The sequence below is a fragment of the Rhinolophus ferrumequinum genome, chromosome 17 (genome assembly GCF_004115265.2).
Source record: "Rhinolophus ferrumequinum isolate MPI-CBG mRhiFer1 chromosome 17, mRhiFer1_v1.p, whole genome shotgun sequence".
NCBI classification, from domain to species: Eukaryota; Metazoa; Chordata; class Mammalia; order Chiroptera; family Rhinolophidae; genus Rhinolophus; species Rhinolophus ferrumequinum.
The window spans coordinates 7846441-7873281 of NC_046300.1; the positions used below are offsets into that span (position 1 = coordinate 7846441).

Sequence of the window (26841 nt, forward strand, 5' to 3'; positions counted from 1 at the left end):
CAGTGCCATACAGCAGAAATACAATGTGAACCAAATAGTCATTTTCAGTTTTCTAGTGGCCACATTTTAAAAAGCAAAACGAAATATGAAATTATCTTAAGTATATTTTATTTAACCAAATATATCCAAAACTGTACTCAATTTTGTAATTATCCAACTTATGATCAATATAAAATTATGAATGATATTTTATATATTTTTGGTATTAAGTCTCGGAAATTTGGTATGTATTCTACATTAAGCACATCTCATCTTGCACCAGCCACGTCACTGGTGACTGGTACCAAAGCAGCTCTGGAAAGGCTCCCCCCAGCCACACCCTAGTCCCCCTACGGTTCCTTCCAGCGACCAGCTGGCGGGCGCTGTAGGCCCCGCCCCGCGCCCCGCCCAGGTTACATCACAGAGCTCACAGGCCCGGCTAGCGGGGAGACCCGGCCCTGGCTTCGTGTTCCTGGCCGCTCGCATCCTCCTCGTTGCAGGCACCCAAGTTCTAAGAGGAAGCGACGACTGTCACAGAGCAGCTGGGTGGTGGGTCCGCCCGCCCGCCGCTTCTACATTAGCGGCCGGGGAACAGTACTCAGCCCCCCATGCGTACCTCGCCCCCAACGGCCCTCAGCTCGCGCTGCTACCTCGGCAAGGTCGAGGCGGCGGGGCCGGCGCCCATTGGTCCGCCGCGGCCCTCTGCCCACCCCTCGCCGCGTTTATTGGTCGGAGCAGCGGCGCCCGCGGGATAGGCGGCGGCGGCGCCCCTCCCACGCTCCGGCCCTCAAGAGGGCGACGAGGAAGCGGCCACCTCCCTGCGTCCCGCCCCTCGGGTTCGCTTGCTGGCTCCCGGCTCCTCCCGGCTCCTCCCGGCCCTCTCCAGGCTCCCTCTGGCTCTGGCTCCGGCGCGGCGGCGGCGGGTAAGTGCGGCGGCAGGCGGGGCCCGATCCGAGTGGCGGCCTCCTCACTGTCCCGGGGGCTGCCCGAACCTGGCACCGCGGTCTCCCGGCACCCCTCAGGGGGCCGTCTGAGGCGGGGAAGGGCGGTGGCCACCGGCCTGCGGGGCGCGGGGATGGCCAGGCAGGGGGCCTGCGGACGTGATGTTTCGAGTCTTCAAGGCACAATCTGGGGCCCGCCCGGCCGGGCGGCATGAGGGGTTCATTTTCGGGGGCCTGGAGCGGTGGGGCCGAAAGGCGTGCTTCGGGCTCGTGATGGGGCTGCGCCTGACGAGCGAGGGGTCGGCTGCAGTCTGGGTGGGGCTCGGGGACGTCGGAGAACGCAAAGGTCGTTCTGTGAGGCTTTTGGGGGTCAGTTGAGGTGGGGCTGAGGTGAGCCTTGGAGAGGGTGTCTAGTCAAGGGTTATGGGAGGGGCTGCGGAGTGGTCTGGAGAACCCCGGCCTGACCTGGGCTCTCCTTCTGCCTGCGTCGGCCCCTCGTACTGTTTGGGGACTAAGCATGTGTCTGGCTGCTGGTGTGCGAAGGTGTCGCAGTAAGGGTGGGGATGGGGCCAGGGGCCAGGAGGGGCAGTTGGAAACGTTACTCAGAAGCGAGATTGTGATTTAGCACATGGACCAGCTCGTCCGCTCGTGTGTTGTGTGAACTCTTCTTTCGTGAGATTACCCCGTGGGGGAATGTTGGGGTTTTGCTTCCATCCAGGAACCTGTAAATTACGTGCATTTGCTGCTTTTGGGAGGAAGCAGTGGTTACGCTAAGGTTTGTGTTTTAGGACCCAGACTGAGGGTGAAACGTGCTTCTCGGGAAGATTACTATTACCCAGTTTTCTCCTGGAAACCCCCTTTTCTCCTTCCCCTCCTCTGGTCCAGTTACAGTATTGCTCCCCAGGGCCTCTCGATTCCCTCTGGTTGCATAGCATTGCAGTCTTTCTTGCTCTGTGTGTGTCTCCCGCCCATTTTCCTGCTGCTGCGCTTTTGGCAACTGCTTCTGCTCTTTCCCAGGGATGGTTGTGGCATTGCATCAGGGGATATTTGTGCTTGTGATTTGCTCACTCAGCCCAGGAAGAGGGAGAATAGTACGCTGCAGAGATGGGGGTGGGGGGTGCTGTCTGCTGGGCTGGGTAGGCAGAGAAATGGGTGTGGTGAGGGAATACAGCTGCTGTAGGCCTATAGGGTAACACTGCCCAGTCATCAGCTGAAAGAGATTGAAAGAGCGGCCGCGGCAGCAGCTATTTTTGTAAATCAGCCCTGAATCCAAGCTGAGCACATGGATTTAGAGTGAACAGTTGTCATGCTCTCACTATTACAGGCCGGGTGTTTGGTAGACAACATTCGAGTTGCTAAGCAAGAGACTCCATTCGTACAGTGCAGCAGGTACTTGACTTGGAACTTTTCAACTTTGCTCTTAGCTCTGTAGAGCGGGGCATCTCTCTTCAGGGGTTGTTTTTACTTTGATGTTGTTTGATGGTTCCTACTCCTTCCTTTCAAATAAAATGTTTTAACCTCCATTATACTCTTCTTTTCAAATTTAGCTTAAAAATAATAAAGCTATCCCTTTTTGAGCACTCGCCATCTTCCAAGTACTAGTTGTCTGTATTTATTTACAGATGTGGAAATTGAGACTGACAGGACTTAGAGGTCACTCAGATAGTTAAGTAGCAGAAGTGGCATCCACACCAAGGTGTCTCTGACCCTATGCAGTAATTCAGACACTGGAAAGTTTTGGTTCACCCAGGAGTGATCAAGCTCTTGAGAATTTGTTCATGTAAAGTAACACCCCTCCCTCAGAGACTGATAAACCTGATACCAATTTTATTGACATTGAAAGTATTAAATGCCATGTACACAACTGGAATTAATTATCCACTGGCGAGGCTACCTCCTTTGTTTCTGGGCACCTTTGAAGAGTAGTGATCAGTAATTTGTAGAATGTTCCTGAATTTGGGTTTTCTGATGTTTTCTCATGATTAGCCTGAGGTTCTACATTTTAGGGAAGAACACTGTAGAGATGTTATGTCCTTGACACATCATATCTCATATCAGGGGATACATGATATGAACATATCTTATTACTGGTGTTAACTTGATTTAAGGTAGTGTCTGCCTGGTTTCACTAAAGTGACTATTTTTCTGTTTCCTTATTTTGTTAGAAGCTAGAAATGAGTCACCAAGTCAAGCCCACACTCCAGAGGAAGAGAATTAAGCTTCACTTCTTGAAGGGACAAATATCAAAGAATTTGTGAACATTGTTAAAATCAACCATAGTAATTAATTTATATATATATATATATATACACACACATATATGTGTGTGTGTGTACAAAGATCTGATTTTTCCTTCAAGTCTGCCATTCACTAACTTTAGCATTCATTAGTGAAACCTGTCTGTAGCAACAATTACTAGTGTGTTATTCTAGTGGTGATGTTCTAATTCCCTCATTCCTCCTCCATTTGTTATTTGGAATCCTTCTTCAAGGAAGATTTGTACCTTTCCTCCATTATTTATTCAGTCATTTATATTAGTATGGATTCCTGAATATTTTTTTCTTTGGGTTGTAATTCAATACTATATAATTTGTTGCTCAAATTTTTCCAGCTTTGGTCAATTGCCACCGATGTTCTTTTGACATGTCCTTTTTTTGGGGTGAGAGGGAGCTCTTTTATTTTCTGGTGCTACAAGATGCTTGTCTCATCTTGTATTGTCCCTACCCCAGCCCTAGAATCATCCGTTTCTGCAAGGAGCCCTGGTTTCTTTTATTGGGGAAAAATATTTAGAAACCAAGATCTGGTTTCTGAATGAACTGGGTGTACCCATTGCCGTTGGGGTTTGCTTCTAGGTCCTCTTAGGGAATAGAGCTAGGAGATACACGTATGTATACTGACCCAGGTATACACACACGTCTATGTTTATTTCAGTATCTATCTGTATATAAAAATAAACATGAGTTCATACTGGTCTCTGTGACTCTAATCCAGCACCACAATTCATTCTAGCATTCTTCTCCTTGCTTATTAGTAACTTCTTTCTCTGACAGTGAGAAATGTGACTCTTGTTATTTATAATAGATTTACTTAGCTGTTCAACCCTAGTATATGTGTAAAAAATGGGAGAATGTAGTTTCAATTGCCACATAAATTTCCAAAGCATTTTGGAGATTAGTTGTTAACTAATTTAAATTATACATCTATAACGTTGGTATTTTCAATTTCTATTTTTCACCTCAAGTGGAGAGGTGAAATCATTTGCTCCTGGCCAAACAGGAAGTGACTGTAGCTGGAATTGACCTATTCTCACTCCCAGTGCTATGCTTGATCTCAAGCAAAGCAGCCTCTTCATATCAAATATCATGACTAAAAAGTCAAACTGTCTGTCTCTTCTCAGTGGGATTCCTTGTTTTAATAAAGAAGTTTCTGGTTTTTAGATTTTTTTTTTTAAAACTTTGGCAGTGTTGTGAGCAAGAATAATTCCTTTTCTGGACTTCTTTCTTGTAGAATCATAGAATTGGGAGAGATCTTAGATATAATTTAGTGTATTTTTTCACACAATACAGTGATTACTCCAGCCCTCTGTGCAAGTTTCCCCAAGACAGGGACTTCACAGCTGGTGGCTGTTAATTCCAGGTTTGCGAATTTGTCATTTTAGGAACACTTCCCTGATAATGATCTTGTACCTGCCTCCCTGCAGCTTCTGTTCACTGGTTCTAATTTTGCTGTCTACAATTAATCTCCACTCCACAGCTATTCAATGGCAGTTTTCTCTCCCAACTAAGGTTTTTCTTTTCCAGACTAAACAGTTCTTTTCTCCCAGCTACCTCTTGTGAAATGTGCTTTCCAAACCTTTTACCATGTTTCCCCGAAAAGAAGACCTAGCTGGACAATCAGCTCTAATGCGTCCTTTGGAGCAAAAATTAATATAAGACCTGGTCTTATTTTATATTATGTTAGATAAGACCCGGTCTTATATTATAATGAAATAAGACCGGGTCTTATATTACTTTTTGCTCCAAAAGATGAATTAAAGCTGATTGTCTGGCTATGTCTTATTTTCGGGGAAACAGTACTATGTGGGGCATCATCCTGGAGACATGGTACAGTTTGTCAGATATGGTCTGATTCAGATACTGTGTTAGGCCCTGGAAGTGAAGTGATTAGGAATTTAAATGACGCCTGCCCTTAGGGAGCTTACCACTTAGTCAGTTTTTATCAGTGCTGCTTTAGAATATTTTAGGTTCTTTTTTTTTCAATATCCACTTTTCAGTGTTAGTTTATATTTGTCCTGCATAAGCTCACCTCTAGGTGTTTTCTCTAGAAATGCCATTAACCCAAGTTTTTTTTTTTTTTCTTGAAATCTGATTTATTTACTCTTTTTTTTTGACATTTTAAACCTTTCATTATAAAAAATTTCAATACAAAAGTAGAGAGAATAGAATAAAGAATCTCCACTCAGGTTCAGTGATCAACTCCTGGATAATCTTGTTCAATCTATAGCCTCCTGTTGCCCTTATTTCTTAGGAGCAAATGCCAGACTTCATATGGTTTCACCTATAAATATTTCAATGTATATTTCTAAACCATAGGGACTTTTATTTCTTTTGTTAAAAGTACTTAATGATTATTTTGAAATCAATTCAGGCGTACTGAAGAACATGGTTATCAGACATTTACATAACTCACAAAGGGATCACCCCAACAAGTCTACTACCCACCCAATACTGTACATAGTTATTAGAACATTGTTGACTATATTCCTCATGCTGCACTACACATCCCTATGACTATTTTTTAAAATTATAGTTGACATTCAATATTATTTTATGTTCGTTTCAGGTGTATAGCGTAGTGGTTAGACATTTACATAACTTATGAAGTGATTTCCCCCAATAAGTCTTTACCCACCTGACACCATATACAGTTTTTACAATGCTATTGACTGTATTCCCCATACTGTAATTTGTATCCCTGTGACTCTCCAGTAACTATTAATTTGTACTTTTTAATTTCTTCACCTTATCCAGCCTCCCCCACCAACCTTCCTCCCATCTAGTAACCATCAGTTTGTTTTCTGTGTCTGTGGGTCTGTTTCTGTTTTGTTTGTTCGTTTATTTTGTTCTTTAGATTCCACATATAAGAGAGATCATGTGGTATTTGTCTTTCTTGGTCTGAGTCTTATTTCACTAAGCATAGTAACCTCTAGGTCCATCCGTGTTGTCGCAAGGTCTTTGTCTTTGATTGGTTGGCTTTCTGATCCTGTGTGGTGGACTTTTTTACACTCCTATTTTCTTTCTGTCCATTAGTCCAAAGGGGACTTTTGGAATCCTGATTCTATTACCTTGGCTATCCTTACCACGTCTATAACTTTGATACATATTTTTTTGGTATGTTTTTTCTTTGTTTTTACTTGAATGGTTAAGAAAATATTCACCTAGAAAGTGCCAAGATCAGATCTTAGTAGTATGCAGTTAGAAACAAAACTTTATGCTTTATTTTCTCCTTGTTTCTGACTTTTCTGACTTTAGTATTTCCAAGAGATTTTGGATCTGATTTTCTGCTATAGTTTGTGTGCAAAATTGTAATTAAAATATTTTACCTCTTAAAACTCTGAAGGCACAGCTAGTTTTTTTTCTAGTGGTACTTATTGATTATTGATTGAAGTTAGGTTATATGATTCTTTATTATGACTAAGTATAGGTTCTGACTTAGAAATGATTCACACATAAAATAGTATGGCATCTATCCCATTATTCCACCTCACCCCCATCCCCACCACACACACATTGAGACTGCTGTGGAAAAACTTAAAGCTTTTAGAGAAGATTCATGTTCTAAAGAAGAAAAAAAAAAATTTAGGGGACATTGTGGATAGATGGTGAGTGGGAGTGGAGGAAAAAGACTCTTAAGAAAAAGGTTGCTTCCTGTAGTGACTCCTCTGTGAGCTCTATTTTTGTTAAACTGTCTGAAATTCTCAATCATATTTATTTGGGTTAATCCATTATCTCTTAGGAATAGAAATACACTGGGAGGATTTAAGAGAGCGCTGTCGTTTGCTTATAGGTAGAACATATTTTTATTGAAGTAAATTTTATTGGGGAGTGAGCGTTCCTTTGGTACAGGTAAAGTGATAGATTCTGAGTTTAGGGTGGACTGGGGAGGGGAGGGAGCAGGGAATAAGGCAGACTTGCAGACTAACTTCCCCTCGGATCAGCGCAGATGTCACATGTAGAAAGGCTTGCTGACCACTTTCTACCCTAGTCTTGGTTAAGTAGTACTCTTTGGTGTTTTCACCAATATATATCTTAGGGCATATGTCATTCCATCTTTAAAAAAAAATTAAGATATAATTCACATACAATAAAATCCACCATTTTCAAGCATACAGGTCATTGTGGGTTTTGGTATATTCACAGTGTTTTGCAACCATTGTCACTAATTCCAGAACGTTTTCATCATCCACAAAAGAAATCAAGAAATCCCAAACTCAGTAGCAATCACTTCCCATCCCCACTCCCCGCTCCTTCCCCAGCAGCTGGCAGCCATGAATCTATGGATTTGCCTATTCTGGACTTACATAAATGGAATCATGCAATATATGGCCTTTTGTATCTGGCTTTCTTCACTTAGATAATGTTTTCAAAGTTCATCCATGTTGTTTTCAAAGTTCATCCAATGTGTATCAGTACTTCATTCCTTTTTATGGCTGAATAATACTGTATGGGTATACTACATTTAAAAAATTCTTTCATCACATTTCCACTTTTTAGCTAGTAGGAATAATGTTGCTATGAACATTTGTATACAAATTTTTGTGTGGACATATGTTTTTATTTATCTTGTATATACCTATGACTGGAATTACTGGGTCATATGGTAACTCTATGCTTAACCTTTCGAGGAACTTCCAGACTGTTTTCCAGAGTGGCCACACCATTTTATGTTCCCATTAGCAGTATATGGGAGTTCCAGTTTTTCCACATTCTCGCATATTCCTGCTATTCTGTATTTTTTTGATTCCATCCTGGTGGATGTGAAGTGATACTTACTGTGATTTTGATTTCCCTGATGACTAATGTGCTTATTGGCCATTTGTATGTCTTTGGAGAAATGTATTCAGATCCTTTGCCCATTTTTAATTAGGTTCTTATTGTTGAATTATAAGAGTTCTTTATGTAGTCTATATACACATTCCTTATCAGATATATGATTTGTTAAATGTTTTCTCTATTCTGTGGGTTGTTTTGTATTTTCACTTTCTTGGTAATATCCTTTGAAGCACAAATGTTTCAAATTTTGATAAAATCCTATTTGTTTTTTTCCTTGGTTGCTTGTGCTTTGGGTGTCACATCTAAGAAATTGTTGCCTTTTCCAAGATCACTAAAGATTTCTACCTATGTTTCTTTCAAGAGTTTTATAGTTTTAGTGGATATTTAGGTTTTTGATCCATTTTGAGTTAATTTTTATATACGTATGAGGTAGGAATTCATATTGTTTTCATTTTTTTTGGCATGTGGACGTTTACTTGTTCTTGTGCAATTTGTTGGAAAGACTTTTCTTTTCCCATTGAATTGTCTTGGCATTCATGTTGAAAATCTATTGGCCTTAGATGTATGGGTTTATTTTTGGACTTTCAATTCATTCCATTGACCTAGATGTCTGTCCTTATGCCAGCATCACACTGTCTTGATTACTGTGGCTTTGTAGTATATGTTGACATCGGGACGTGAGATTCCTCTAACTTTGTTCTTTTCAACATTGTTTTGGCTAGTCTGGATCCCATGCATGCCCATATGAATTTTAGGATCAGCTTGTCCATTTCTACAGAAAGATCAGTTGGAATTTTGATAGGGACTGTATTGAATGAGAGTATTGCCATCTTAACAATGTTAAGTCTCCCAATCCATGAACATGGAATGTCTTTCCATTTATTTACGTCTTCCAATTTCTTTCAACAATATTTAATAGTTTTCAATGCACAAGTCTTGCACTTCTTTGGTCACATTTATTTCTAAGCATTGTATTTTCGGTGCTATTTTAAATGGAATTGTTTTCTTAATTTCATTTTCAGATTGTTGATTGCTAGTGCATAGAAATACAACTGATTTTTGTATGTTGATCTGGCGTTCTGCAAACTTGCTGAACTTGTTTATTATTAGCTCTGATAGTTTTATGTGGATTCCTTTGGATTTTCCCATTGTTTTCTTACTTATATACGAGTATGCCTTTACACTGGACTGAGATCCTTTTGAATTCAGACTATGTCTTGTATTTCATTTCTCTTTCCCTATTGCCAAATGTATATTCAGTTAATACTGGAGTAGTGTCCACTACAATGTCATTGCAGTGCAGTTTGATGTAGCTTAATGCCACAGAAAATGGCCCAGAAGGGAAGCACAGACTATTGTAAGACTATTTCTACCTATTATAAAATGTTTCCGGAGGTTTAGGAAAGTTAATTCTTCTCACTTCTATGTCTCCTCTGTATACTTCTTGCCCCTAATTATCCATTGTTTCTGGAATTCAGAATACTTTGGATCATAAATTTCTCTGTGTTAGAATAGGAACCTTAATTTGATCTTATGTATTATTTCTCTGGGGGAAATGTATTTTGTCCTTATTCACAAAACAGTTCTTTTTTTCATGAACCTAGGAGTACTTACGGTAATGTGTTTGGTTATGCTGTTTGTTAAGTCTTCATTCACATTTTTTCTTGAGTAAACTCAAGCTCTCTCATTTTCTTTTCCTCTTGTTTACTAAATCACAGAGAGACAAGGGAAACAAAACATTTGCTGTCAAAGGGCAGTATCTGGCCGGTTCTTTTTTTTTTTTTTTTTTTAATTTTCTGTGCACCTTACGTTATGCGACATGAAGAAATGCTTTTAAAAAGCGTCCTGGGCTGGCCCGGTGGCTCAGGTGGTTTGGAGCACCATGCTCCTAACGCCAAGGTTGCTGGTTCGATTCCCACATGGGCCAGTGAGCTGTGTCCTCTACAGCTAAGATTGTGAACAACAGTTCTCCCTGCAGCTGGGCTGCCGTGAGCAGCCGGAGGTTGGCGTGAGCTGCCATGGGCTGCTGTGTGCTGCCGTGGGCTACCGTGAGAGACCGACCGATTGCTTCAGCCGGGGGGGTAGGGGGGATGCAAGGCTCACAATACCAGCATTGGCAAGGGAGCTGTGTCCTACACAACTAGACTGAGAAACCGGCTTGAACCGGAGTGGGGGGTGGGGAGGCGGAAGAAGAGGGGACAAAAAAGAGCATCCTATTCCTCAAGAAGTGGGAGTAGAGAATTCACATTTCCTTTTTAATTAGTTAAGATGATTTCTTGAAGAATGGATTCTCAATGTAATAGGCTGGCCATTCCATAGGTGGTGGTGAATAATATGTGTAAATCTGGGGTCTCTGAAAATTTTTTTGTTGTAAAAAATTCAGCGTCATCAGCAATCAAGGTAAACTGCTGGCTAGGCCAACTTAGGAACTTCTGAAAGTAGCCATGGGCTGCATGGTTAGGTGGTTGAGGAACTCCAGAGTAATTAATTGTACCCTCTCGAATCCGTTTTTCAGCTCTAGTAGAGAAATATAGGGGCAGGAAGTATACCTGTATTAGTCTGTCCTGTTAAGCTCTAAATGTGATCTGGTAGTGTCCATATATAACTTTGTCTCATCATAGGGCAACTTTTTAGCATGACTTGAAGTTTGTATTTCCCAAAGTTCCACAGTTGCATTGATTTCATAAGTCATTTTTGTGTCCCTCATTCTTTTTTTCTTTTTTTTTAAATTTTATTGGGGGAATATTGGGGCACAGTGTGTTTCTCCAGGGCCCATCAGCTCCAAGTCATTGTCCTTCAATCTAGTTGTGGAGGGTGCAGCTCAGCTTCAATCCAGTCACCGTTTTTAATCTTTAGTTGTAGGGGGTGCAGCCCACCATCCCATGAGGGAATTGAACCGGCAACCTTGTTGTTGAGAGCTCGTGCTCTGACTGAGCCATCCGGCTGCCCTTCGGGAATCTGTGACAGCTCGTTGTCTTCAATATAGTTGTGGAGGGCACAGCCCACTGGCCCATGTGGGAATCGAACCTCAACCCTGTTGTTCAGAGCTCGCGCTCTAACCAACTGAGCCATCCAACTGCCCAGTACTTATGTTTTAAATATAACCACAATATAGAGAACCTCAAAATTTGACAAAATACCCAATTAATATTCAGTTTCCTTGCTATTTCATAAATTTTTTTTTTTTTTTTTTTTTTTTGCAGATGGTCAGTTTGAACAGGATTAAAATACGGTCTTCATTCTGTTGATAATGTCTCTTAAGTTCCCTTTAACAAGATCTCCTTTTTTTTTCCTTGCAATTTGTATATTGAAAAAAACTGGGTTATTTGTCTTGTAGAATTTTTCATATGCTGGATTTTGCTGCTTGCATCTTGCTGATGGTTTGTAACATGTTTCTTGTTCTACCATGTATTTCTTGTAAACTTTTAGTTAGATCTAGAGATTTGATTGATTTTATTTTTTGGCAGGATGCCTGCCTCATTCTTAATTTCCCTTCTAAGAAAATCATTTAATGTTCTGGAGTTCATAGGAGAATGTTTGTGTAAGCTTGTGAGAAAAGATATGCACAACTGTTTTGTAGTATTGATATCAATCTGTTAGAGCATTTTGGGTCTGAAGGAGACTGGGCTCTACTAGTTTTGGACTTTGTTGGCAATGGAAACATGAAGGACATTGCTGAACCATCTTATTTAGCGATTTGTGGTACTCAGGTTGGGGGGTAAGGGAAACTGACAAACCAGCTCGTCAGGAATGCTGATCTGTACAGTAGCAATCTCCAGACATACTGAAGTTCCGTGAGAAGTGGTAGTGAACGTGAGATTAGAAATCCTTCATTTGTTTTCCTTTAAGACTACACGTGGATGTTTTTCTAAATAATCTTTTATTATTAAAAAATACTTGTTCATTGAATATAATGAAAATTGGGAAAATACAGAAAAGTATCAAGGCAAAAATAATCATCTGAACACTTATCTCCCAGAGATGACCACTTTAACAATTGGGCGTATTCCCTTACAGTCTTTCTTCTGTGTGTGTATGTTTTTTTACTTACATGTGTCTGCTAATAATCTTCTCTATTGCTTTTTAAAAACTTAAGATAGCATAATTTCCCATATTATTAAAAGCTATTTGTAAAGATAATCTTTAATGGCTGCATGATGTTGCATGATATGTGGACAGATTTTGATGTTAGCTTTCCCTTGTTACTGCATATAGACAGTTTTTTCCGTTTTGGCTGTTATTTTTATACATAAGGCTCTGTTTATAGTTCAGATTTTTATTATGATAGATTCTCTTTTTATAACAGATTTATTGGGATATAATTTACATACCATAAAATTGACTTTTTCAGTGGTTTTTAATATATTTTCAAAGTTGTTCCATCATCACTGCTATTTAATTTTTGAATATTTCATTACTCCAAAAGACCCTTCGCACCCATTAGCAGTCATTTTCCTACCTCCTTTCTCCCATCCCCTAACACCCACTAATTTCCTTTCTGTCTCTGTGGATTTCCCTATTCTGGGTATTTAATATAAATAGAATTATACAATAGCTGGCCTTTTGTGTCTGATATCTCTCACCGAGCATATTTTCAAGGTTCGTGTTGTAGCATCATCCTTTTTATGAGCGCGTAACATTCCTTTGTATGGAAATACTACATTTTGTTTATAAGTTGATGGACATTGAGTTGTTTCTAGTTTTTAGCTATTACGAATAATGCTACTATGGACATTTGTGTTTAAGTTTTTGTGTGGACATGTGTTTTCATATCTCTTGCTCATATACTTCGGAGTGAAATTGCTGGGTCATATGGTAATTCTGTTTAACTTCTTGAGTAACTACCATACTAAAAGTGTTTCCAAAAGTGGCTGCACCATTTGACTGCTCACCAATAATGCATGAAGGCTCCAATTTTTCTACATTGTGATAGATTCTTAAATATATGTTTAATTACTAGGTTATAAGATGTGTAAATTTAAGGCTTTTGATTCATTTTGCAAAATTGCTTTCTGGGAGATTGTGCGTTCTTACTGAAGCCCATCATCATACCCTTGTTAGTGAGAATTGTCATTAAAAATTGCTAATTTAAATAGGTTAAAAGTGGGAAAATCTCAGTTTTTTTAATTTTTATTTTTTATTGGTGAATATTGGGGAACAGTGTGTTTTTCCAGGACCCATCAGCTCCAAGTCAAGTCGAGTCAGTCGTTGTTTTCAAACTAGTTGTGGAAGGCGCAGCTCACTGGCCCATGTGGGAATCAAACCGGGGACCTTGGTGTTATGCGCACTGCGCTCTAACCATTGAGCAAACTGGCTTCCCGGAAAAATCTCAGTTTTAATCACAACGGATTTTCTTAGACAGTGACATCGGTATAGTCATATTCCAAAAAATCAAAGGTAAGATAGGATCAGTGAGAATGAGGTTTCCTGACAGCCCATTGCCTAGTACTCAATCACTGTCCGTTAAGCATGATTCTCTTGGGCGGGGTATAACTTAAGAGTGAATGTCAGCAGGCTACCCAGGCAGCTGTACCTTAGCAGCCAAAATGGGGTACCGTTAATAATAGGGGCACAATAAATGTTTGAAGGGTATTCTGGCCAGTTTTATATGCTTAGTGTAGCTGAGGCTTACTGAGATGCGTCGGGGCCAAACCAGCCTGTGTAGGGGCAGAGGTGCCTTCCAAACGCAAGTTGGTCTGAGAGTCTGAGGGAGACTAGCCGCAATAAATAAACTGCAATTACCTGTGGTAGAAAACTGTACTATGCCAGTAACAGCACTGGCCCAGGTGTCAAAAAAAGCAGGGTTCAAGTTCCAATTCTACCACTTAACAGCTGAGATCTGGAGCAGATCAGTGAATCTGTTTCTTTATTTACAAAATCAGAGGGCTGATAATACCCACCTCACAGGCTTGTGAGAATTAAGAGATATGTGACTCTTTAAATTGCTGATAAGGTATTGCCTAGTGATCCAAATCAAAGAATAATTTTGCTGTGTATGAAATTAATTGGTGGTGTATTGGTGTTTTCCATAGAAACCGCATTGCCCCTAAGTTTCATTGGACTGTATATGTAGTAAATTGGCTATGAAACATGAAATTCATGGACTCATGAAACCATTTGAGGCCCAGAACAGTTGTCTTCTTTGAGGTCACATACCTAATTTGTAGGTGAGTCAGGAGTCGTTTAACCTCTAGCATTCTTTTTACTATGTCAATTTAATACCACAGATATTTATATATCTTCTAGGTACATAGCACTGTAATAAGTGCTGCAGGTTATTTTTAAAAAGTAAGTTGTAAAATAAAAGAAATGGTGGACTATTGTAATAATAGTGTCGTGATAATACACTATGAATGCTATACAAATTGTGTAGAGATCTGAATGACTAACTGGATTCAAATAAAGGCCCTAAGTCAGGGGTGTCCAAACTTTTTTCAACGTTTTTTACCAAGAGCCATATGCGATAAAATACACAAACAGCTGGGCCACTCAATCGAGGTGAAGTATGTATTGCCTCACCTGGTTTATTTAAGTTAAATATATTTTTGCAATTTGCTGCGGGCCAATTAGCAATGGATTGCGGACCACAGTTGGCCCGTGGGCCGCAGTTTTGACACCCCTGCCCTAAGTAGTTCAAGGATGCTTTGTTGAATTGACTCAGAACCAACAATTCAGATTCTTTTCATTAATTTTTAATTAGTGGAGGTGGATAGTTATTTAAACATTCTTTAAAAAATAATTTAAAAAATACTCTTTAAAAGGTTTTCAAATGCTTTTTGTTGACTTTGATACAGTAATGGGGAGATGGTATTATTCAGGCATTCAGAAGCATAAAGGTAATAGATTCTTAGGATTACAAATTTAAGGATCCTTAGAAGGGAGCATGACATTTCATACCTTAAGTATTGTGTTCAGTTTTAAGGGGCACAATTTCAGAGACATGAGTAATGTAGAGCCTATCCAGAAGAAAGCAGCCTAGCTTGTGATGAAAGTAGAAATGCTGATTATATTATTCAATCTAATTCAAGAAATATTTTTTGAGTACCTAATATGTTATAGGTTTTGGCTTAGATGCTAAGAATATAAGAATATGTAACTCAGCCCTGTCTTAAGAATTCCAAATATTTAGTATATATGTCAGTTTTCAATATAAGATTTCTTTTTTTAAAAATTCTTTTTTTAAAAATTAAGCTTTTAACTTGGATATAATTATACGTTCACATGCAGTTGTAAGAAAATAATAGAGACCCCCTGGGCCCTTCACCCAGTTACCCTGCCATGGTAATATTTTGCAAAACAGTATTACAACTAGGGTCTTGTTGACATGAAACAGTTAACGGTAAATGGTAGAGCCATTCTGGAAAACAGTTTGGCAGCATGCCTCGGAGTGCGATTGCTGGGTCACATGGTAGCTGCATGTTTAGTTTTCAAAGAAATGCCATTTATATTGATATAATACGTTGGAAGTCTAGGCTCCGTAGTGGTCTTCAGTGACACACGGTTGCCCATTTTCACTGGTCTGCTGGCAGGAGAGTCCTGGTTCCCCTCTTGTCCTTCTGACTTCCTCCTGGAGGGGATGTGGGTGCTCCTCCAGAGAGGGGAAGAGGTTGGTTCCCCACTCGGCCTTTGCTGTCTGGGTGGTGTTGGGCCACAGTGTTTTCTGTGGTGTGTTTGGCTGGAGTACAGTGGTTAGTGTCTAAAAGACTTCTGTCTTGCTAAGCTGCCCCACTCCTGGTCCTTTGGCTAAATAAAGAGAACAGGCTTTTATTGGGGTTTTTCTTGTCTGCACTCTTAGCCGTTTCTGGGTTGCCAGCCTCTTCCCTTCTAATTCTGAGATACGTAAGGCAAAAAGAAAACCCAGATAACTTGTCACTGTATTATTTCTCGGTTCCCAAGGTCCCTAGCCTTTTTGCCTTCTTCCACCTTTCAGAGTCTTATATTTGTTTTATGTGTAATGTCCAGGCTTTTTAGTTGTACCTAGTTGGAGGAATAGGGAAAAGTAGGTCTTCTCCGTCTTCCCAGAAGCAAAAGAGTATTTTATGTAGTTGTTTTTAAAATGACATTTACTTTTCTAAGAATATATATTTAATGTAGAAAATTTAGAAAATACAAAAAGTATTAAAAATGACATTTTGCTATATATTCTTCATGAATATGTATTTTTCTTGCTAAAATTAAGAACTGTTGATTCTATTTAAGAACGCTCCACCTAATTATAAGCATCATTCTGTGTTAATAAGTACTTAACGTGTAATAGCAGTTTTGGTGTATCAATTAAGTTGTAATATGTACGTTCAATATGTACGATCATTGGTATGTGTTACTCCCTTAGGTCAAGGGCCTGAAAGATATTTCCTGTTCATATAAAGGATGTACTGTTTCACATGAATCTCAGTGTTTAGACATTGCTTTCCCAGTAAAGGGAATCTGAAGTAAACCAGATTTAGCCATTTGTTTCAGAAACTCTGGATGTTTGGGTAGGTATGTAGACTTTAAAGATTAAAAATAAAATTATCCACATATCTTTACAAGTGCTATTTTGATTAAAATTTTTGTTCAGATTTTCCAGAATATCGTGAGGGCTCATTATATTTTTCAGAAGAAAATCAGAGATAATAATGGCTTTCTTGTTTGTTCTTGGAGGAAATGGGAGATAGTAGCAGTGTTTGTTTCAGTGAACCCTAGCATTAGTTTTCTGCTGGAATTTGCAAAACATAAGCCAGAATGACTTAAATCTTTTTCCATAGTACAACTTTTTCTAATTGGTATGCAGTAATATACTTCCAGATGTTTTGATTTATTGGGAAGTTTAGATTTCATAGACTGGGATTTTTAGCATTAACTATCCAGATTCAGGTAACAGGTCTAATTAAAAATTATTACTCAGTTTCATTTCTCCCCCACTTTGTGTAGTCTTTTCCTTAGTATGATGTGAATAGCAGCAGTGTAAGTCAAATCAAAACCAATACAGAAGTTCCCCCCATGTGCAGTTTTGCTTTCCGTGGTTTCAGATACCTGCTGTCAGCCATGGCCCGGAAATGCTAAATGGGAAATTTCACCTCATCCCATCTCATCATGTAGGCATTGTATCATTTCACATCGTCACCAGAAGGATGAGTACAGTACAGTAAGATATTTTGAGAGGGAGGGAGAGAAAGAGAGAGAGAGAGACAGAGAGACAGAGAAAGAGAGAGAGAGAGAGAAAGACCACATTTATGTAACTTGTTATAGTATATTGCTATAATTGTTACATTTTATTATTATTGTTGTTAATCTCTTACTGTGCCCAATTTATAAATTAAACGTTATCATAGGTATGTATGTGTAGGAACAAACAGTCTATATAGGGTTTGGTACTATCCACGGCGTCAGGCATCCACTGGGGCTCTTGGAATATATCCCCTGTGTATAAGGGAGACAACTGGAATAATAAAATCACTTTACAAAGGAACATAGATGTAGAAGTATTTGGAGTTGTTGTAGTTTCGATGTTTCTATTTCTTTTTTTTTTAATTAAAGTTTATTAGGGTGACAATTGTTAGTAAAGTTACATAGATTTCAGGTATACAATTCTGTAATACATCATCTCTATATATCACATTGTGTGTTCACGTTGTCATTTCTCACCATATATTTATTTGATTCCCTTTACCCTCATCTACCACCCCCCTCCCAGTTTTGATTTCTTGAAACATGAAAGTGGCATATGTCATAATTTGTTTAGGAAGCTATCTTTCAATTTCACATGGAGCCATTAATTAGATATGAAATTGAAATATATTATTGATTATATTTTAAACAATAATTATATATTTTTTCCTTTGCAAAAGTGATAAGTAATGCTGTGAAAAAATTAAATTTAGAAAAATGGAAAACATTACCAACTTACTCAGTTTTCATATACTTTTACAAGCAGTTAACCATTGAGAAGTGCTTCGCAAGCTCTGTTTCCTCTTTGCCAGTTTCTGCAGCTTGTGGTTTGGATGTTTGTCTCTATCTGGCAGTGTAGCACAAATGTCTCAGACAAGCTTCATTTTGGATCATGTGGATGGTCTTTTAAAATAGTTTTGGCTTTCTGCCTTTGATTCTGATTCATTAGATATGAGTGGAGTCCAGAATCTGAATTTTTCAACAGCTTTATTGAGGTATAATTCACATACTGTACAATTCACCCATTGAAAGCATGCATTTTAGTGGTTTTTAGTATTTTCAGAGTTGTGCATCAATCACCACAATCAATTTTAGATAATTTTTATTAGACCCCCCCAAAAAAACCCCTCCCTTCCTTAGCCCCTTTATCTTCCCTCCAAACACCCCCAGCCCTAGACAACAACTAATTTACTTTATCTCTCTATAGATTTGCCTATTCTGGAATCATATACTAGGTGGTCTTTTGTGACTGACTTCTTTGACTTAGCGTAATGTTTTCAAGGTTCATCTGTGTTATAGCATGTTCCTTAATATGGGCATGTAATGGTCTATTGTATGGATAGACCACATTTGGTTTATCTGGTCATAAGTTGATGGACATTTGGGTTTCTCGTTTTTGGCTATTACGAATAATGCTACTATGAACATTCGAGTACATGTTTCTGCGTGGACATTTGTTTTCATTTTTCTTGGATATATGCTTGGGGTGGAATTGCTGAGTCATATGGTAACTGTATATGTAACCTTCTGAGGAATTGCCGTATTGTTTTCCAAAGTGGCCGTACCATTTTCCATTCCCTGTAGGAGCATGTGAGTGTTGTAGTTTCTATACATTATTACTAACACTTGTTATCTGTCTTTTGATTATATCCATCCTATGCGGTGTGAAGTGGCAGAATCTGAATTTTAAAAAAAGTTTCTCACTGGGCAGCGGATGGCTCAGTTGGTTGGAGCGCGAGCTCTGAACAGCAGGGTTGCCGGTTCGATTCCCACATGGGCCAGTGACTGCACCCTCCACAACTAGATTGAAGGACAACGACTTGGAGCTGATGGGCCCTGGAGAAACACACTGTTCCCCAATATTCCCCAATAAAATTTAATAAAAAAAATTTCTCAAATGATTTTGATGATCTATAATAGTGGTTCTCAGTGGAAGTGGGGATGGAGATGTGATTTTACCCCCAACGGGACATTTCACAATGTCTGGAGATGTTGTTCATTGTCACAACTGGGAGGGTGCTATTGGCATCTCGTGGGTGGAGGCCAGGGATGCTGCTAAACATCTTACAATGCACAGGATGTAACCCACCACAAAGAATTATCTGGTCCAAAATGACAGTTGCATAGGGCAAGTTGAGAAACTGTTCTGGCAGAGAATAAGACTAAACAGTTGCAAGATCAAAAGTTTAGCCCTCACATTGGCAGTAGGATATTATTTTGTATGCTAGATTTATAATTTATATCAAATCTTTGAATTCATTGAGGATACACAGATGAATAGAAAAGGGAATCTTAGGGACCTAAGAGACGCAGTTTAGTTTAGTATAAGATGTACTAACTGAAAGCAGTGAGTGAATCGTAGCCCAAAGCTTGATTTGTTGAATGAGCAAGATATATGGTGGTAGTTTGAATTAAAGTGATTCTTTGTTATTGCACAATTGATGAATAAATTGGTGACCCACGTTGCTGTATTGACTGTGGTTCCTCCCTTAACCCTTCTATCCCGCCAAAATCAATGATCACATAAAAGAATGTGCACTGGGGTTTGATTTTATAGTTTGTTTCAAAGGTATTATTTTAGTGGAAATCATTTTAAAAGTCTCAACCAGCTGTAGAAATGAAATTGGAGGCTGGCTGTGGTGTGGCCTTTTGACTTTACTTATGGTATTTTTTTTTAATGAAATTAAAAAAATTTTTTACGTAGTTAAATTTTTCAGTATTTTATTTTGATTTCTGGGGTTGGAACTTAATTATTTAGTATCCTGAGAGTCTTCTTGATAGGAGAATTTGCAATTGAGGACTTTAGTAAGACTTTAATAATTATCCTCTTACAGATAAGGAAACAGCTAGAGATCACCCCACAATAAATGGTAGTCACCTCATGCTTTTCTAGCCACTGTATAATGCTTCTCGGTGGAACTTGAAAGTGAATCCATTAAAAAAAGAATCCATAAAGTCCTTATTTTATTTTTTAACTTTTTATTTGGAAATATTACAGACTGACAGGAAGTTGGAAAGAGTACAGAGTCTGTTGTACCTTCCTCCAGCTACCCCCAAGAGTGACATCTTATATAGTTATAGTATAATATCAAAATCAGGAAATTGACATTATTGTTCACTACAGACCTTACGCAGTTTTCACTGTTTTTTAAACATTCATCTGTGTTTGTGTGTGTGTGTGTGTGTGTGTGTGTGTGTGTGTGTGAATGTAGTTCTTGAAAACCCCTCCCCCCACTTCTCCTTGTCTTGGCAACCACTAATTTGTTCTCTATCTTTATAGTTTTGTCATTTTGACAAAAACGTAAGATTGGAATCATACAGTATGTGACCTTTTGAGATTAGCTTTTTCCACTAAGGATAGTGCCCTTGTGGCCCATCCAAGTTGTTTGTATCAATAGTTTGTTCCTTTTTGTAGCTAAGTAATATTACATATTACATAGTATGGGTGTTGTGTGTTTTGCTTTATACTGTCGAAAGTCATTTGGGTTGGTTCATATTTTGTTGTTAGGAATAAATCTGCTATGAGCATTTATGTAGGGGTTTTTGAGTGAACATAAGTCTTCTTTTCTTTGGGATAAATACCCAAGAGTGTGATTGCTGGGTTGTATGATAAGTGTATGTTTACTTTTTTAAAGAAATTGTCACAATCTTTTCTAGATTGGTTGTGCTCATTTACATTCCCAGCAGTGTATGAGAGATCCAATTTCTCTACATCCTCACCGGCATTTAGTATTGTCACTGTTTTTTATTTTAGTTGACAGAAGTGCCTTTATATTTTTTATAGTTCTTTAAAAAAAACAGAGCAGACAGCTCATTAAATAGTAAAAAACTTCACATACCTTAAATTCATAATTTTCAGTTATTTTGTAGTTTCGGTATTTGCATTTAAATTTTCAATGTTTTATTGAATGTGTAAACACTAAGACTTTCCTGTATGGTCTTACACTTAATTATGTCAAATTGCTTTTAAAATGTGTGTTTTTTTACCCACTGTGTTTTATCCTGGATCAAATCGATAGGGAGATGCAGAGTAACTTGGATTCTTGAGATGGACAAAGCACAAGTTAAACCTATTACTGAGCGAATCCACATGTATTCAGGGATATTTTCTCCACTTTCCCCACCTCATACAATACGGGTTATGACCCTTGCTGTGTTCCTGTTTACAAGAAGGTGCTAATACTGATCTGCCATCGTCAACCCTATTGATTCACCTTTTGTTCCTGTGTAAGTGCAGTTCCACAGCCAGCTGTCTCCATCTCTTCTTAGACTGTGTTCCAGATACGACTTCTGTGCGCTTAGGTCCCCTTTCTTTCCCCAGTTACCCAGTTCTCTATTTTTAAGTATTCCAGTATCCCATGAGAATTTCTTATACTTAAGTTGAATCTATTTTATTAAAATAAATGTAATCTGTGTATACTTGAACTTTGCATAAAAGGAATTCATATTTAGGAAGTGATTATTACATCCCAAATATAATTTTTTCCTGTGACTTGTCATCATTTTGTACAGCAAATATGAGAGACTGTAGTATAGAATCATATCCTTCACATTTGTTGTAGGTTTTATCCCTAAGCTCCTCACATGGCCATGATTTTGTGCTTGCTTTGTACTACTGCTGCCTCTGTACTTTATTCTGTGGGGGGAAAAAATCTTTATTTCTGTTTGCTAATTTTTTTCTTCTAAACTGCTGTGACTTAAGAAACCAGAGATATTAAAATTGAACATAAGCATGTTTAGAAAGTTTTTTTATGACATACTTTTGACCAATCTGAGGCAGGTTTGTACTGGGTGTTTCACAGTCCTTATAATAACCTTTCTGTGTGGACATTTTCCTTATTTGTAAAGTTGAGGATGATAGAGGTCAGAAAAGATAAGGGCCCAAGTTGCACAGCCAATAAAAAGATTCAAATCTGGGTCTGGCCATAGAGTGTGTGTTCTCTGCACAGTGACATGCAGCCTGGCCCCGCGATTCCTTCCAGGCTTTTATTTACTTGGTTCTTAAATACTAGTTGTTGCCATATATGTAATGATACCTGAACTAGGTGTGATTAGGCACAGCATCCAAAGCCAGCGTATGAGATTGTAATACAAAGAAGGTGATGGCTTGGGTCATTATCTCGTGGCTGTCGTATGTTGGTGGAATGGGAGAGTATCTGCGTCCTGATCACGTTGCAGCTTCAGAAGCAGCTCTATTGCCTGTTTTCGTTCTAGAATTAATATTGTCTGCCATGTTCTTTGTTCTTGTCTCTTTCTCTTCGCTCTCATACTATTCTTTTAGCTTTTGTACTTTCCTTTTTCTTTTTCTTTTTCAGGGATGGGGAAACCAGGGATGTGTTGTTGAAGAACCAGCATTTTTTCCAAATACGTAGTATTTGTGTAGTTGATGATTAGGCTTCACCAGAAGTTTCCTTTTGTTAACAAGTTCAGGAGAGACCAACATTCCAGGTACAGTTTTATTTTGTAAGTGCAGTGAAAATTGGCACTGAGAAAATAACAACATGAACAAACATTGAAACACCAGCTTACTTCCAAGGATTCAGGGTTATGTGTGGTGTACTGTCGTTGTGTCTGCTTGCCCCAAAAGTTCAGTTTCCTTTTTAAAGATATGCCTAATTCATCCTTCTTGGACTATTATTTGTGTTTTCTCACTTTGTGAAATTCATTTCATTTTTTAAAATGGTAGCTGTCTTCTGATTCCTTGTAAGTTAAATACACTGGGCCAGGCCATCTTACCACATGAATTCCTTCCTCACCCTGCTTGGTCTTTGACACCCTGCCCTGGGCCACCATGACTCCGTTCTCGCCCTTAAACAAGGACTTGGACTCTTCTCTGTCCTACCTAATGGGTTTAGACTGAATCATTTGGCAAGCGGAAGGGTGTCAGGTTTGATTTTTTTTTTTTTAATTTTGTTGATGGTCTAAAGAGAAGGAAATTATATCTTTTTTTTCCAATTATTTTTCTTTTAATTGGGGAATATTGGGAAACAGTGTGTTTTTCCAGGACCCATCAGCTCCAAGTCGTTGTCCTTCAATCTAGTAGTTGTGGAGGTCGCAGCTCAGCTCCAAGTACAGTTGCTGTTTGCGATCTTTAGTTGCAGGAGTCACAGCCCACCATCCCATGTGGGAATTGAACCAGCAACCTTGTTGTTGAGAGCTTGTGCTCTAACCAACTGAGCCATTCGGCTGCCCCCAGGTTTGAGTTTTAGGGTGATAATTCTGGTGACCATATGGAGGGCTGGGTGAGAAGCTGTCAGAGAGCTCTGTTAGAGTCTAGGCGGGAAAGGGTTTGAACCAAGACACATGCGGAACAATAGGAAGACCAAGCACTCTACAGTCATAATATGGATCTGGTTAATTACAGAGGTTATCATTACTGGACACTTGCTGTGTGCTAGAAATAATAAGTACTCTCTATGGATTTAACCTGTAACACTCTATGAATACAGGTCTTAACATATTTTTTTTTTTTACAGATGAGGAAACTGAGTCATGGAGAGGTTCCATAATTTGCCCAAGTTTACCTAGCTGGACAGAGGGAAAGCAGGATAGGAAGTCCGGCAGTCTTATTCTAGAACCTGTACTCTTGACCATTATGCTAGCTTGGGGTTATATTTTTCTAATTATCAGAGCTGTTCAGCAGTGAAAGCGCCACCCTGAGAAGCAGTGTGCATCACTTGATGGTCACCAGTCACCTACATCAAGGGTCCACTCTGTGGTGAGATTACCCGAAGGAGCTTTCTAAAGTGCCGAGATTCTGTGATTTGATGTACAGGGAGCCCTTGCTTTGCATGGTTCTGATATGCATAAATTTCCCTTACTGTGATTTAGTTAAATGACACTGTCTCCTAATAACACAGTTCAAAATTTACACAGTGTATTAGCTGTAATTGCATCAACTACAAAATTCACTGCTAGCTCTTCTATCTGCGGATTACTATGTAAATAACAGGTGTGCATGAGATCAGTGATCTAGCATCTCACTTCTTTCAAAGCCTATTGGTGACCGGTCACTGCACACCTGTTACTCAGGTCTTGCACAGATAGCGAAGCATGCAGTTGTGTAGCCTCCTTGTCTCCTAGTGATAAACTCATGTGATGTTTTACAAAAATGGGTAATTGAGAAGGAACTGGCCAATAAAGATGAAAGTGCAGCGAAGAACCCAAAAGTGGAGTGAAATTCAAATCGAACATAAATGGAATTAGATCAGTGATGGCTCACTGTGGGAATGGTGACACTGCCGCCATTCTGAAGATTCTCAGCCAGAGGAACTCCATGAAGGTGAGCTCCTCCATGTAAATTAAAGGTGGATCATGATTTGGTGAAAAAGGTGAGCTGACCCAGAGCAAGTGACACTGCAGAGATTTCAGAGTCAAAGAACTCTTGAAGCTACTTTGTGACATTGAAACCACAAAAGATAAAATGCTGGAAGCAAATTGCCAAAGCATTGAAAACTTGCTATTTCATATCATAAGTTGCATGATGAGAAGGCTGGCACTGTTCAAACTACTCTTGATAAGATTTTTCAAAGAAATTATACATTATAATTTCCAATGTTTCTAATATTTTAAAGTGTACTAAATGCATACTAGTTTTCTTGTTTTTTTCATTTTTTTACAAAATTACAACTGACAGAATTTTTAATGTTTCAACAAGAATATTTAAAGATCATAGACCAATCGTAATTTTTGCCATTGATATTACAGTCTTTGTGCATGGTTTCAGCCTGCTTCTTCACTTTTATGGCCTTGTGCTACTCTGCAAAATGAAGACTGCCTATATTTAATTGTTGAAAGTTTTAATTTTTCTCTTCAGCTTCTAGTGGCACTCTCTAGACTTTTCTTGTAGAAATTTGTGTATGCATCTAACAACAAAGCATGTTTTTTTCCCCAGCAGGCTTTGCTTTAAAAAAAAAGGTAGTTTTTGAAAAGAAATATCTGTTTTAGTAACAAGAAAAGAAACATCCTTGAAGAAAAATGTTAGTTTCACGTGTCTGGTGTTCTCTCTCTCTCTCTCTCTCTCTCTCTCTCTCCCCCCTCTCTCTTTGGTAGTAGTTCTATTGAGATATTCACATACCATACTATTCACCCATTTAAAGCGTAGAATTCAGTGGTTTTTAGTGTATCCACTATGTGTGTAACCATTATTACCATGGTCAGTTTTAGAATATTTTCATTACTCCCAGAAGAAACACCCTACTCTTTAGCCATTACTTCCTAATCCTTCATCCTTTTTACCCCGCAACCCCAGCCCTTGGCAACCACTAATCTTTCTATCTCTATAGATTTGCCTGTTCTGAACATTTCATATAAATGGGACAATACAATATATAGTCTTTTGTGATGGGTTTCTTTGATTTAGCATAATGTTTTCAGCGTTCATCCATCTTGTATCTCATATTAGTACTTCATTCCTTTTTATGGACACATAATATTCTGTTGTATGTGTTTACCACATTTTGTTTTTTCATTCATCTGTTGATGGACATTTGGGTTGTTTCTACTTTTTGGTGGTTGTGAATAATGCTGCTATGAACACTTGCTTGGAAGTTTTTGTGTGGACATGTTTTCCTTGGCTACTTGTGTATATATCTAAGAGTGGAATTGCTGAATTATATGGTAACTCTGTTTAACCTATTGAGGAATTGTCATACAGTTTCCAAAATGGCCGCACCTTTTTATATTCCATTAGCTGTATAGGAGGGTTCCAATTTCTCCACATCCTCTCAAGTACTTGTTATTATCTATCCTTTTGATTGTAGTCAGCTAGTGGGTATGAAGTAGTAGCTCATTGTGGTTTTGACTTTCATTTTCCTGATGACTAATATGCGTTTTAGATACTTGTGTATCATCTTTGGAGAAATGTCTGTTCAGATCATTTACCCATCCTTAAATTAGGTTGTCTTGTCTTTTTATTACTGAGTTGTACGAATTTTTTTGTATGTCCTAGATACAAGTCCCTTATCAGAAATGATTTGTAAATACTTTCTCCCATTCTTTGTGGTGTATTTTCACTTACTTGATGGTGTCTTCTGAAGCAGAAAAGATTTTAATTTTGATCAAGTCTAATTATCTACTTTTTAAGTTTGTTTCTTGTACTTTTGGTGCCATGTTTAAGAAACCATTGCTAAATCTCAGGTCATAAAAATTTATTCCTGTATTTATTCCTTATTCCTCTAAGAGTTTTATAGTTTTAGCAGTTACATTTAGGCCTTTGTTCCATTTTAAGTTAATTTTTGTTTATAATGTGAATGGGGGTCCAATTTCACTTTTCTTTGTGTGGATATCCAATTGTCCCAGCACCATTTGTCGAAAAGACTGTTCTTTTCCTATTGAATTCTGTTGGCACCTTTGTTGAAAATTAATTGACTGTAAATGTGAAGATTTATTTTGAACTTTATTTTTTAAGATTTTTTATTTTTATTGTGGTGAAGTATACATAACAAAATTTACTATTTTAACCATTTTTCAGTGTACAATTCAGTGGTATTAAATACATCACATTGTTGTGCAATATTTCTGAACTTTCTATTCTGTTGCATTGATCTTTATGTCATGCTTGTATTAGTACCACATTGTTTTGATTATTGTAGCTTGTAGTATGTTTTGAAATCGGGAAGTGTGAGTCCTCCAACTGTGTGTTCTTCTAATTCAGCGTTTTTTTTGGTTATTCTGGGTACTTTGGATTTCCATGTGAATTTTATTTTATTTTTTTAAAA

At 38.5% G+C, this 26841-nt stretch overlaps 1 protein-coding gene across 3 annotated transcripts in view; it reads left to right on the top strand.

Annotated features, from left to right (window-relative positions):
• The first annotated feature begins 415 nt into the window (after positions 1 to 415).
• The window catches only part of MAP4 (microtubule associated protein 4), a 151610-nt gene continuing 125184 nt past the window's right edge, over positions 416 to 26841 (top strand). For 2 of the 3 annotated variants that reach the window (XM_033132257.1, XM_033132259.1), the window contains exon 1: positions 22438 to 22570. In XM_033132257.1, coding sequence (XP_032988148.1) covers positions 22509 to 22570 — 62 coding nt within the window. In that variant the 5' untranslated portion in view covers positions 22438 to 22508. Of the gene's footprint in view, positions 903 to 22437; positions 22571 to 26841 lie in introns of those variants that run through there. The other variant, XM_033132255.1, reaches the window with a different exon arrangement.